Source organism: Triticum dicoccoides, chromosome 1A (assembly GCF_002162155.2).
Source record: "Triticum dicoccoides isolate Atlit2015 ecotype Zavitan chromosome 1A, WEW_v2.0, whole genome shotgun sequence".
In the NCBI taxonomy this organism is placed as follows: Eukaryota; Viridiplantae; Streptophyta; class Magnoliopsida; order Poales; family Poaceae; genus Triticum; species Triticum dicoccoides.
In genome coordinates, this window is record NC_041380.1 from 97,030,415 (window position 1) to 97,043,665 (window position 13,251).

The window sequence follows — 13,251 nt, forward strand, 5'->3', positions numbered from 1 at the left end:
TACTTCCACCTCCGGTATCTCAAGTCAATTTGAGCTCGTTCTAAGCCGAGTTTAGTCTAGATTGTTCAAAACTCATTTGCCCCTCTAGGTTAGACAATTGAATAACCTCCATGAGCACAATGTCAATATAAACAGATAAACTATTTTTTTGCGAGGGAAACAGATAAACTAATTGTGTAGAGGAATAGTTTAAATCACATGAGGAAATAAATTTGAAAAAAATGTTAAAAGGAAAATAGGAAAATGATCATTGTCCTACTATTTGCCGGCATCATGAAATTCAAGGGATGGTTCTTTTGGAGAGAAAAGAAGAAATTTGAGGCGTGCAATTAATCCCATCTGCACCAAAAAAAAAACCAGAAAAAAACCTGAAAGAGACAGTAAAAGGTGAGAAGGCTGGAGCCACACAAAAATACAGGCCCAGAAAGCCCACGCACGGAGCCGAATCGGAGTTGTTCTTGGGAAGGCCACAATGGCGATGAGGTGCCTCTCTTCTCTCCCTCTCCTCTCCGCATCCGGCTCCGGAAAGGCCTGCGCTGCGGTCAGAACGCATCACACTCCCTCTGCTGCCGCACACCGCCGGATCCGGACTCACATGTCGGTGGCCACCGGCGGTGAGCAGGCCCTGACGGCCAAGGAGCAGTCCCAGGGTAAGTTTTTTATGTTCCTATCGTAGTACTTTTGTTTTTTGGTTCCTATCTAGTACTGATAGCACATCGGTGTAGACGAGATGTGCTTTAGGCTGTATGGAGTGCAAAGATTGTTTCTTTAGTATTTAATTTCTGCGTTACTGAATCTGCGGAGTGAAAACATTGGCGACGTTTGGTCGTGGATGAAAAATGTTTTGCTGCCTCAGTTTGGGCCTGGACTGTCCAAGAAATTCTCTCTCTGCAATTACACCGATACGACTAGTACTAGTTAGATCAGTACCATGGTCTAGAAGAATTTAGATCTAGTTTAGTTAGTACTAATTCTAAAGTTGCAGATCCAATCCCAGAGGCTACCTGTGTTTGCATTTTTCAATGGAGGTTCTGAGGAGCAGTTGAGAGTAGTGTATACAAAGACACAAGCAACAGCTTTAGAATTAGTTCTCTGAAAGGAGCTGTATATCAATATGTTAGGCATTAAAACCTGAACTATGGCATGTCTTTAGTAGCTGGTACTGAAGTAGCAAAACTGGAACTAGCCAGATTTTTGGCTTAACAATCAAAGCTAGCCAGGGTTGCTGACGAGGCCAACCTTGGTCGATATTTGCATTCACGGTGTTCATTTTTTCTGAAATTATGGGTGCTCACTAGAATTTGCTTGCATGTCATAGAGTAATATGTTAGTACATGCAGCATCAAAATATAAGTGGCAGGTAGGTCTTGATCTCTATGTGCAAGGAAAATTACCAAGAGCTTAATTTGCATGATGTCATAAGAGTACTCTGCATTCCTATCGTTGATAAGCAAGTTTTTGTGTCAATGTCATTTCTTGTTTCATAAGACTTAAAAAGGCTGGGTTCCATTACCTCAAGATAACAGAGCAACACATTTTGGGTCAAAGTTCCATAATTATTCCTTAGTGTCTGAATGAAATCATTTCTGATGTCAAATGCAGAACCTGACTATGGAGTTGTTAGTATGCACCATGTTGGAATACTATGTGAAAATCTTGAAAGGTCGATGGCATTCTACCAGGACCTCCTTGGTGAGTTATCTGTGAGTTGTATATGTTTCACATGTATATGCACTGCTTATAAAGTAAAATGATACTGTTGATCATTCAGGTCTTAAGGTGAATCCTGCTAGGCCAAATGACAAGCTTCCGTACAGAGGTGCTTGGCTCTGGGTTGGTTCTGAGATGATCCACTTGATGGAGCTGCCAAATCCGGATCCACTGACAGGACGCCCAGAGCATGGCGGGCGTGATCGTCATACCTGTATAGCAATCAGAGATGTCTTGAAGTTGAAAGAAATCTTTGACAAAGCTGGTATATCTGAATTCCAACTCTATTTTTTTCTGCTGTGTACATCAGACACTGGCTACAGTGTGCACATACCTTTTTCCTCTACTTGCCACCAACAACGGTAACCGCTAGTAGAGCATTTAACCTTACATTACTGCGGTGAGTAGCACAAAGTTTCAACAATTCAACAACTAAACACACATTAACCTTACATTACTGCGGTGAGTAGCACAAAGTTTCAACAATTCAACAACTAAACACACAAGCTCCAAAAGGATCTGTATACTTACTCATGGATAAAAAAAAATACTCCCTCCGATTCGTGTTACTTGTCACCCACTTATTACAACGTTAGTATAAAGTTGTATTAAGTGAGCGACAAGTAATATGGATCGGAGGGAGTATTAAATTCTAAGGTGACCCCACGAAAACCCATGGATTGGTAGTACAAGTACTAAAAATCGAACTTATAAAACTGCAGGATGGCGTTTGCCTTGGTAGATATGGTTGCAGAGATATACATATTCATTGTCTCAACTGTATCTGTAAATTACTGTTAATAGAGTGAAGTTATCCATAGTATGTTATGGTTATGGTTCTGCCTAAATTTGTAACTGTTGCCGTAGTCAGGCTATTTGTAACGTCTGAGGGTAAAGTTATAGGTGTCTTGACTCTGGAAAAACCTGTCCTGGGTTTAAAATAACCATTCTGTAGAAATTGTTGCAAGGTGTCAAAAGGGCGGTCTGATGTTATAGTTGATTCAACACTTGAACAGTGATGTTCATCAGATAATCTTTTAAAAGACTGGTCAATTGATTTCTAAGAATCTCGAGCATATTACGTCCACATGACTGTAGCACCCACATTCCCATCTCTTTGACATGAGAACAAAAAGACTCACTGTTCCATGTTTTATGTTAGAACTTAATTCTCTTAGTTGATATTACCACGTCACCTACTATGACTTTATAATGTTAATTAGTATGCATTGCACTTTTGCAATTCATAATGCTGGATTCTAATTAGCCTCACCAAATTTCTCTATCATCCATTGTCCGACAACACAATGACCTTCTATGCCTTCACCGTGATGCAGGAATCAGCTACACGCTCAGCAAATCCGGGCGACCAGCAATCTTTGCACGAGACCCGGATGGAAATGCGTTGGAATTTACACAAGTGTAGCAAGTGAGAGTCAGATTTCCAACTAGAACACACCTCACAGAATGGTGCTTGTAAGATTACTGTACCCAAGACCTTGTTGCAGGTCTTGCTGTCTAGCAAACAAGATCTGGCTGGGGCAATTCTGCTTGTGCCTTGTACATACCAGTCAAGAAATGGAGATGTATCTATCACATGATCATAGACTGGCGCTTAAAATGTTAGCCAATTTGGTCTGTAGTAGTGACAATGACATGGGTATGGACAAATGAATATTGTAAATTCCTTCCACATTATGATACTTATATCAGACTTGAATGCGCTACGTTTTCTGATATCAGTGTCAGTGCCTTCTAAATATCTCTTGGAACAAGCATGAAAAAAAAATAGTCCTAATCCCATCCGAAAGCTGTATGTTCTGAACTGGGATTCTTCCTATGCTTTCATGGAAGATGAGTAGTTCATCACATTACAGAAGCCCGCGTTTTGACATGGTGAACAGACCCCTAGAGGAATGTAACGCTGGGGTGGCCGCCATGGAGGAGGTCGTGAGCAATCCTGTCTCGCTCCTTGTCGGCCGCTGCGGACAGCACGGGATTGGCAGCGGCGACCACGTCGGCATCGTCCTGCTGGGAGAGTTCGGACTGGATGTCGGCGTCGAACTCCTCGCCGCTGCGTTCGCAGAAGTTGTGCAGCACGCAGCAAGCGCCGATCATGTTGTGGAGGTCCGGCAGCTTGGGCTCCGTGCGGCGCTGCAGGCAGCGCCACCGCCCCTTGAGCCTCTGGAAGGCGCCCTGTGCTGCTGCGCGCGCGGCGGCGATGCGCTCGTTGAAGGCGTGCTGCGCCCATGTCAGGTTCTGGTGCGCGTACGGCACGAGCATCCAGTCCGTGAGCGGGTAGCTCGCGCCGCCCACCAGCCGGCACTGGTCGTCTCCGAGCATGCCGGTCTCGCAGCGGGAGTGCAGCGCGGACCTCTCGAGCACGGCGGCGTCGGACAGCGAGCCAGGGAGGCCGATGCACACGTCCGTGAAGGCGCCGTCAGCGTCCACGACGGCCTGCACGGCGACGGAGTAGGAGGCCTTGTTGTTCCGCTCCGTGAGGCGGCGGTTGTAGTACTCGGCCACGTCGTCCTTGGGTGGGCCGATGGGGATGTGGTCGGTGTAGACGGAGCCGACGACGCCGGGGATCCCGGACAGGGCCTGGAACCTGGCGGCGGGGGATTCCAGTGGCCAGCGGACGGCCTTGGGCAGGAGAACGGCGGTGAGGGCGGCGCAGACCTGGAGGACGATGTTATGGCAGGTGGAGATGCCGAGGCCGAAGCGACGGGAGACCTCGCGGAGGGGCTCCCCGGTGGCGAGGCGCCAGAGGCAGACCGCGACGCGCTGGTGCACGGGTATGGCAGCACGCAGCGCGGTGTCCTCCTTGGCGACGGCGGCGCTGAGCTCGTCGCAGAGCGCGTCGAAGGTGGCGCGCGACATGCGGAAGGCCTGGCGGAACTCGGCGTCCGGGCACGCCGGGCCGCTGAGGCGGTCCCACCACTCCGTGCTCCGCTCCCTCACCCACACCCGCCGGCCCCCGCTCCTTGCCGCTGGCGCAGCGTCGCCGCCGCTGTGGGCAGGCGAGGTGGGCGGCGAACCCTGCACCTTCCTCCTGACCGCCTGCGGCCGCGACGAGCCGTCGTCTCCCGCGGGGACGAAGCCGCGCTTCCTTCCTTGACCAGTCATTTCCGCTGGTGGCGCCACCACCGGCGGTGGCAACGGCGCGGCGGCGTGTCCGAAGAAGGCTGGCGCGGCCTCGGCGCCGCCGTAGTAAGGGAAGGCGTCGGGCGCGGCGGCGAGGTCGTCGTTCATGAGGAAGGCGAGGAGGGAGGAGTGGTCGTCGGCAGCTGCTGGGCCGTCGAAGAGCGATGGAAGAGGGGTGAAGGGCGTGAGGTAGGTGCTCATGATCCGATCGGTCTCGTCGAGTCTTGGCTGTCGGAGCTAGCTCGATCGGCGGCGGCACTCCGAAGTACAGTACTGGCAGTCGGGTGCTTCAGTGAGACGCGGGATGAGGAGGATGATCGAGGAGGAGGAGATGGTTGAGGTGTGATGGAGCGCGGGGGCGAAGTCATATATAGGTATGGGGCCGCGGGGGGAGCTCGGGACGCGGTATGCGTGACGGGAGACTAAAATTATGAGGCGGAGAAGGCGCGCGGAAGGCGGGTCGCTCGCCCGCGTGTGTGGCGTTGTACCGCGGCGTACGCGGGTGGGGAGAACGGAGTGGGGAGGAAAGCGGGTCGCCGAGCCGAGTAGAGTTGCTAGAGTGGTGGGCTGCGATTCGCTGTCGGGTCCCACCGCAGCGGGGTTAGGGGAAAATGGAAAAGGAAAATATCGTCTGTGGTGTGGTGGACTGATTTGGGGGCTGCCTGGCCGTACTACCGTGTGGAGTGGTGGACTGACCGGTCCGTGACGGCTCTCTCTCTTTCCGCGGGTTTCTTTTGTCACGACCCCTGCCTTGTATGGCCGGCTAGTCTTTTTCTATGGGTGCCTGCGCGTCAACCGGATCGCCACCGTGCACTACAAAACTACTATACGGCCCCATGTAGTTCTAGAAAGAAGTGGATTACCATAATGTCTTTTTTGCGGGATTACCATAATGTTGCGGTCAAATTTTTGTGACGGCACGCTCTTTTTTTAACTAACACAAATATCCCTGCGTTGCAACGGGTGAAAAGAACAAACTTCACCTCAAGAGACATCCACAATGAATCAGCAAAGGCGCAATGAAGGTCCTGATGAGTTGACGGATGCTCGCCAGTGGCCAGGGGCGGACCCAGAGAGAAAATGATTGTCCCAGTGTAAAATCACACAAGCTTTACATCTAAAAACAGGGTGTCACACACTATTTTATACACAAAATTACCAAGGAATCAATTTTGCACCTAGTGTCTTGTGCACCCAGGAAGCTGAACGTGGATACGCCCCTACCAGTGGCATGAACAAACCCCCTCTTCATGTGCTTCATAACATGCTCTAATCCACCGTAGTGTCTTCCATCATCCAAGTGATCTAGCTCATAGCCATTGAAGTCCTAATCTTCCGTTGTTGCCTCTGCCGTCGCGGGCCTAACCTCTGTGATATTGTAATGGACGTGATTTTTTTCTTAAATTAAGTACTCACCAATCCAACTCCCTTTCCAAGTAAAACGCCCCGCATTTGATAATTCTTGTTATTTTGTGTGTGCCAACAGAGTATGTGGCAAGATATTGTTCGGGCGCACTATCTGACTAACAAATCTGTGGCCTCGGTTAAGCCCATGTTTTCTGATTCCCCTTGCTGGAAAGCCCTGCTTAAAGTCAAAGATATTTACTTTGTGGGCAGAAGGATCCATCTGGAATCTGGTGACCTAGTTAGAGTCTGGAAAGATGCCATAAACGGGCTAAGTCCTTTCCAGACCCTTTACCCTTCGCTGTTTGAGATTTGTAATGATCAGGATTGCACTATTGATAGGTTCAAATCTGTGGATGTCCATTCTTTCTTCAGAAGGAGGCTCACGCCTGAGCTGTCCTGTCAATGGGGAGAAATAAGTAATACGATCAAGAATATCCAGCTGAGCCAGGGTGGGGACCGGGTCTACTAGGGGCTTAATAGTAATGGCAAATTCTCCACTAAATCTGTGTATAAGTGACTTGAAAACCCTCTTAGTGGTTGCCATTATAGATGGATTTGGAAAGGCAAAATCCCTCTCAAAATCAAGATCTTCCTGTGGCAGCTGTCTCAGGACGCAGTGCTCACTAGGCAAGTCATGAGAACGAGGAAATGGACTGGGAATCCTACATGCTCTTTCTGTAACGAGTTGGAAACCTCCCAATATCTGTTTTTTACTTGCCCTGTGGCTAAAGTGATCTGGAGATGCGTTTGGGTAGTATTGGGTACTGAGATGTGTCCGAATAGCTACAGGCAATATTTTGCATGGTGCCATGCTTTTCTCCCTGATGGACAAAAGTACTATACTGTGGGCTTGGCTGCTGCTTGCTGGGCCATTTGGCTAGCTCGAAACCGAGCTACGTTCGAAAAGAAACGTATCAAAACGCCTTTTGAGATAGTTTTTTCCATGTGTTCTTTCCTGTTGTACTGGACAGGGCTGCATGAGGAGGAGGGCGCCAAGGAGCTACTAAGCGGTGCTGAGATGATCGGGTCGAGCACGATGCGCATGATGGGAATGTGCAACGCGGTGAGGGTGCCGATCAAGGGAGATTGAAGGTTTGCAAGAAGTCTCGTTGGCTGGAGATGGGCGATCCTACGATCCTGTGATGGCGTTTCGGTTCTTTTATGGGTGTCTCATGTCGTTGTCTGTAGTGAAAACTCAAGAAATAGGGTGTTTGCTGTGGATTTTCGGTGTTGTCTAGATTTTCGCCCCATGGCATTCGTTTCGATGGCGGGCGAATGCAGTGGGTTTCCTGGCAGTGCCCGAACTCGCTTTACCTCTTTCCCCTCTCCTGACAAGTTTCTGAACTTTGTATTTCCGTTCATTTGCAATGGAAAGGGGTATAGCCTGGTTCAAAAAAAATTCTTGTTATTTTGTGTGTGCCAACAGAGTAGCATATCAGCATTTTTTGAGTTTATTGTTGATGCGCAATTTTGAAATGGTTGAAATCATGATGTAAACAGAAGAGATTTAGTTCATCTTGACATCACATTTTTCTTGTTTAGATAACACTCCATTTGAAAACGGCAAGACCTTCACCATTTACTTAAGAGAGGAATCAGGTTGTAACTAACTACACACCATGTGATTCATGAATTAGAGATTGATGCATTTATATACGTTAGATATTGATTAGAAGGATCTAAAAAAAGAAGTCAGAAGCATCTAAAAAGAGATATAGGTTAGAAGCGTGTGGTCAAGTGAATATGGTTTAAAATTTAAAAAATGGTTGAAAAAAAATGAAAAATGTGTACAAGTAAACAAGGATGTGAGGTGTATATGTGTAAAATTTCAGAAATAAATGCATTGAAATGCGACCTATATAAAAAGATAAATTCATGGTCTGGGAGGATAAATAGTATCATGTGTCAAAAAGTCTCAGATTTGTCTTTCTTGCACAACCTCCATTGCAACGTATTTCATCTTGAAAATTTACACACATGTGCATTATGCCTTCATCTACCTTTGTATTTGACGGTGTCCTGGAATAGAGGGTGCCAACCTAGTCGGCCCATAGTCCTCGGGCTGGGCCTGTTGTCGGTGTCAAAACCGGTGGATCTCGGGTAGGGGGTCCCAAGCTACGGATCTTGGCTCAATGGGGAACAAGAGACGAAGGAGACGATGTTTATCCAGGTTCGGCCCCTCTCGAAGAGGTAAAACCTACGTCCTGCTTGATTATATTGAAGTGTATATGATGGTTACAGAGTTGATCTACCACGAGATCAGATGACCTAAACCTTAGGTGAGTAGGATGATGGTTCTTCTTCTAGCCTCTACGAACTAAACCCCTTGGTTTACATAGACACTGTCAGCATCCTGGGAACGGGGGTACCCAGACCCGCCTGCCTGCGGCCCAGGGCGTGACTCCACCAACGGCCTGGTACGGCCCATCTTCATCAGCGACCACTCAAGACCCTCGCGAGGGGCCAAGACTCGCGAGGCGGACGAGACAAGACCTCCTCAGGGGCGGCCTTGCTAGGCTGGCTTCCGAGGAGCGGAGATATCAAGGCGGGTGGCACCTCGTGAGGTTCGCGTGATGTGAGCCATGACGACGAAGGCCAGGCGGGCGCCAACGGGTGCAGGGTGCCAGTTTCCTCTTTGGTGCTAAAGGGGCGGGTGCAGGCGAGGAGTCCCGAGGCATCAGGCAAAGGTTTCCGTATCGATGCAATAAGACCAAGACCAGCAGGACGGCAGGATGGAGGTCATCACGGAGCCCACGGCGGCATCACCACCAGAACCTTTGGCAGGCGAAGACCACTTTTTGTCAGGATAGCTTGTACTAGTTGTCTCCCTTCGAAATTGGCCATTGTGGGATCCCTTCCCGCCTAACATTTGGGACGAGGACCCGGGCCTCTATAAATAGGACTAGCCACCACCGTAGCAAGGGGATGGATCATTCAGACCATCCTCAGACACACCAGCTCATCGAGCTCAAGAACACCTCTCCTCAGGAGGCTGTTCATCCATTGTACCAGTTCATCCTTAGCCCACGAGGCAATCTACCGCACCACACTGGAGTGGGGTATTACACCACAACGGTGGCCCGAACCAGTATAAACTCTCGTGTCACTTGTTCCTTGGGTTCGGCGAGCTAGGCCTTGAGATTGTTGCGAGAGCGAGCTAGGGAGAGAGAGCTCTTCATGCGCACCCTAGAGTTCGAACCTCAAGGGTTTGCCAGAACCCATAATCTGACATTTGGCGCGCCAGGTAGGGGTGCGCCGAAGCTTCTTCTTTGTTGACCGACCCGCCGTTGCCCCGCGACTCCAATGTCTGACGGCCCGAGGACCCAAGCCGAGACCACTGGGCGGTCTGGCCTGCCCGGGCGCCGCCATCCGCTCCAGAAGACCTCAACTCCGCGCTCCAGGCGGCCCGCGCGCTGCCTAACACCCGCGGGTTGGTGCCCGCCGCCCTCGCACCGCGACGCACGTGCGCATCCGCGCGATCCTCAGGTTATGCTACGGCAACGGCACCACACACCCGGCAAGAGCAGGCGAACAAGCGAGCCGCGCTCATCGTGGCGGGAGCTGCTGCGGTGCATGCTAGCGGAGAGCGGTCGCGATGCACTACTAGAACGAGTCGCTGAGCTACTGGACGCCGCCTGCAGGGGTACGCCGCCTTTCTGCTCCTTGACCGCACCCCAGGTCGTGGCGGAGGCGCGCGCGAGGCCCGCGCGAGCCCGCGCACCCCCTGGGGCGTTAGGGGGATCCGATGACGCCGGCGCAGGTCCCGGCGAGGGCCGTCCTTCCATGGCCACGCCATCGCTAGGAAGGACAAGCACCGACGGCCCGCCACGAGGACGTGCCAAGATACCACACGGCGGCCATCAGGGCCAAGCACCTCGACTGGCGGCTCAAGGCGCGAGGCACCTGCGTGGCGGCCAGGGGCTTGGTGTGGGAACAAATGAGTTGCCAGTAAAAGTCTTGGATTGGTCATGTCAGTGTTGAGCTTATTGCAAGCATGTCTTGAAGAAGAAGATTGTGTGATCATTCATGTCCACCTTCAAGACATCATCCAAATGAAGAGAATTGGAAAGATTGAAGGTTGATCAAGATTAAGTCAAGAATGAATCAAGTTGATCAACACATAAAGCATACAAGATGTACTTAGGGATCAAGTGATCCCATGGTATGGTAAGCATTGTCCATTACGCTTTGTTTGCTAACCCATGGTTTTCATGAGAGTTCTTTGTGGGGTTAGGTTGCGATGTGCAAGTTTAAGTGGAGCATCACGAAGAGATCAAATGCTTGAAGCTTTCCGTCCATTATGGTAACAATGGATTTATGAAGATGTGCCAAAGAGTGGCTCACCCATAGTGGAGTATGGGGGAGCAATCAACTAGTCTTCATCAAGCCAACACAATCAAGAAAGGCGGTCCAACTTGAGGAAGTCAAGATCGTCATCATCTAGCTCAAGTGGACTATGTGCAAGACAAAGGTTTGCCCTTGATAGGTTTTCTATTTTACCGGTCTCATAGTGGTGGTTGGGAGACCGGGTTATAGGATCAATTGTCGTACTATCAAGGGGGGATCTTGATGAGTAGCTTGATCATATCGTTTGTAGAGAGCTCAAACCATTGCATCCTTGCATCATCTTTCGTGGTTCTTGTTTGGTTCTCTTTGAGAGTTTTGAAGCTTATGGTCATCTTGTTGACAAGCTCGAGTTCATCGAAAACGGAGTTCACATGCATCTTCTATGATGTTTTCGATGTTGGAGGTTTTGCTGGTTCTTCTCGGTTGGAGGTTTCACTCCTCTATTTGTTAGGCATACCTCCCCTGCCTCGTCGTCTTGTTTCCAACAAGCTTGAGTTTGCTCAATTCGGAGCTCATATGCAGAAGTTATGGCAGTTCTGGTTTTCGTGGAGTATGCTTGTTTTCTTGGAAGTAGCTTTTGTCTGGTCCCAGCGGTAGTACCGCAAGCCCAAGCGGTAGTACCGCTTGGAGCTCTCAGCCATAGTACCGCTATAGTACCGCTCTACTACCGCCTCGATTTTGGGTCCTGCTCTTTTCGTGTCGGGTTTAGCAGTAGTTGCACGGTAGTACCGCCTAAGCGGTAGTACCGCTCCGATCGGGCGGTAGTACCGCTACTGCATTACTGCCGCCGTACTCTGCTCTGCCCTGCCTCTTTCGGTCTCGTGTTCTGCTCCTCCAGCGGTAGTACCTCTGGGGTGAGCGGTAGTACTGCTTATATGCGGTACTACTGCCCCAAGGTTCATGTTTTGTTGCTCCTTTTCCCTGTTTCTTCCGCCCGAGCGGTAGTACTGCTCATGCGCGGACTGAACACATAACGGTTGGATTCGGGAGCTCCTATAAAAGGGGGTCTTCTTCCCCAATGAACCTAATCCTTTGAGCTCGTGTTCTTCCCCCATTGTTGACCTTCTTCGAGCTTGCTAACTCTCAATCCCTCCATGGATTCTTGCTAGTTTTTGAGGGAAGAGAGAGAGGAGATCTAGATCCACATTTCCACCAATCACTTTCTCCTCTATGTGAGGGGAACCCCTTGGATCTAGATCTTGGAGTTCTTGGTGTTCTCCTTGTTGTTCTTCCTCTCATTTTCCTTCCTAGCATTAGTTGCTTCGGTGGGATTTGAGAGAGAAGGACTTGGGCACTCTGTGTGCCCTTGCCATTGCATTTGGTGCATCGGTTTGAGTTCTCCACGGTGATACGTGGAAGTTACAAGTTGAGAAGCTTATTACTCTTGGGTGCTTGGTACCCTTGAGCTTGTTCCTCTTGGGTGCTTGGGCGCCCTAGACGGTTGGTGGTGTTCGGAGCTCAATCATTGTGGTGTAAAGCTCCGGGAAAGCGTCGGGGTCTCCAATTAGGCTGTGGAGATCGCCCCGAGCAATTTGACGGGTACCGGTGACTGCCCCCAAGGGTTGCCAAAGTGTACGGGTTTGGTGACCACCCCCAAGGGTTGCCATTTGTACGGGTTTGGTGACCGCCCTCAAGGGTCCCTTAGTGGAATCACGGCATATTGCATTGTGCAAGGGTGTGAGGAGATTACGGTGGCCCTAGTGGCTTCTTGGGGAGCATTGTGCCTCCACACCGCTCCAAACGGAGATTAGCATCCGCAAGGCTATGAACTTCGGGATACATCATCGTCTCCGCGTGCCTCGGTTATCTCTTACCCGAGCCCTTTTACTTATTCACTTTACTTTGTGATAGCCATATTGTTTCTTGCCATATATCTTGCTATCACATAGTTGCTTATCTTGCTTAGCTTAAGTTGTTGGTGCACATAGGTGAGCCTAGTTATTTTAGGTTTTGTGCATGACAAATTAACCGCTAGGTTTATTCTGCATTTGTTCAAGCCTAAACCGTAATTATTTTAAAATGCCTATTCACCCCCTCTAGGCGACCTCCACGATCTTTCAGGTGGAAGCACCATCTGCATCCATGCATATTCCAGAATCTAAATCTCAGCGTCATGCGTATACCACAAAAATGTATGAGGATTGCCCGGAATACATACCTTGCGACTTGTCAAGACGCATATTGATTAAAGCAAGATCATCCCCTGCCACATCAAGCTTCCGCTGCAAATCGGAAATTTCCATAGTCCGGGAAGCAGCCAAGGGGGAAGCAGCCTGTGTTCAAAGTTGATCAGGTTAGTCCTCAAAACGATCCTTTTCGATCCTCCATTTTCCTTCCCAGCGGAAGCCAACCCGAGTATCAGGGGCTACTACCTATACACAGGCGCATCTTTGCAAATGAAACATAGCTGAAAACATTATGTCACAAACCTCGAAGCCCTTCAGTAGGCTCATGAAGGCTACATTTAATCCGCTCTTCACGGACGAAATCTTTTCAATCACTGTACCCATCACGGTACGCTGTTCCCCCGAGACCGATGCTTTCCGCAACATGTCTCGCAACATATCCGGAGTCCCCGGGTCTCCGGAAGCAGATCCAAAAGCACAATCATCCTTTGAAGGAATCTGCTCACCTATCTCCAAA

The 13,251-nt window shown here is 49.7% G+C and overlaps 2 protein-coding genes across 2 annotated transcripts; one reads left to right on the forward strand and one right to left on the reverse strand.

Annotated features, from left to right (window-relative positions):
* Positions 1-409: 409 nt before the first annotated feature.
* On the forward strand, positions 410-3,430 carry LOC119365112 (uncharacterized protein YwkD-like). The gene is made up of 4 exons (XM_037630713.1): positions 410-650; positions 1,603-1,692; positions 1,772-1,975; positions 3,048-3,430. The coding sequence occupies exons 1-4, from the start codon at positions 473-475 to the stop codon at positions 3,134-3,136; spliced, it is 561 nt and encodes a 186-aa protein (XP_037486610.1). The 5' UTR covers positions 410-472; the 3' UTR covers positions 3,137-3,430.
* LOC119365107 (protein ALP1-like) lies at positions 3,375-5,183 on the reverse strand. The gene has a single exon (XM_037630706.1). It carries the CDS (start codon positions 5,053-5,055, stop codon positions 3,619-3,621), a length of 1,437 nt encoding a protein of 478 aa, XP_037486603.1. The 5' UTR covers positions 5,056-5,183; the 3' UTR covers positions 3,375-3,618.
* Between the last annotated feature and the right edge of the window lie 8,068 nt (positions 5,184-13,251).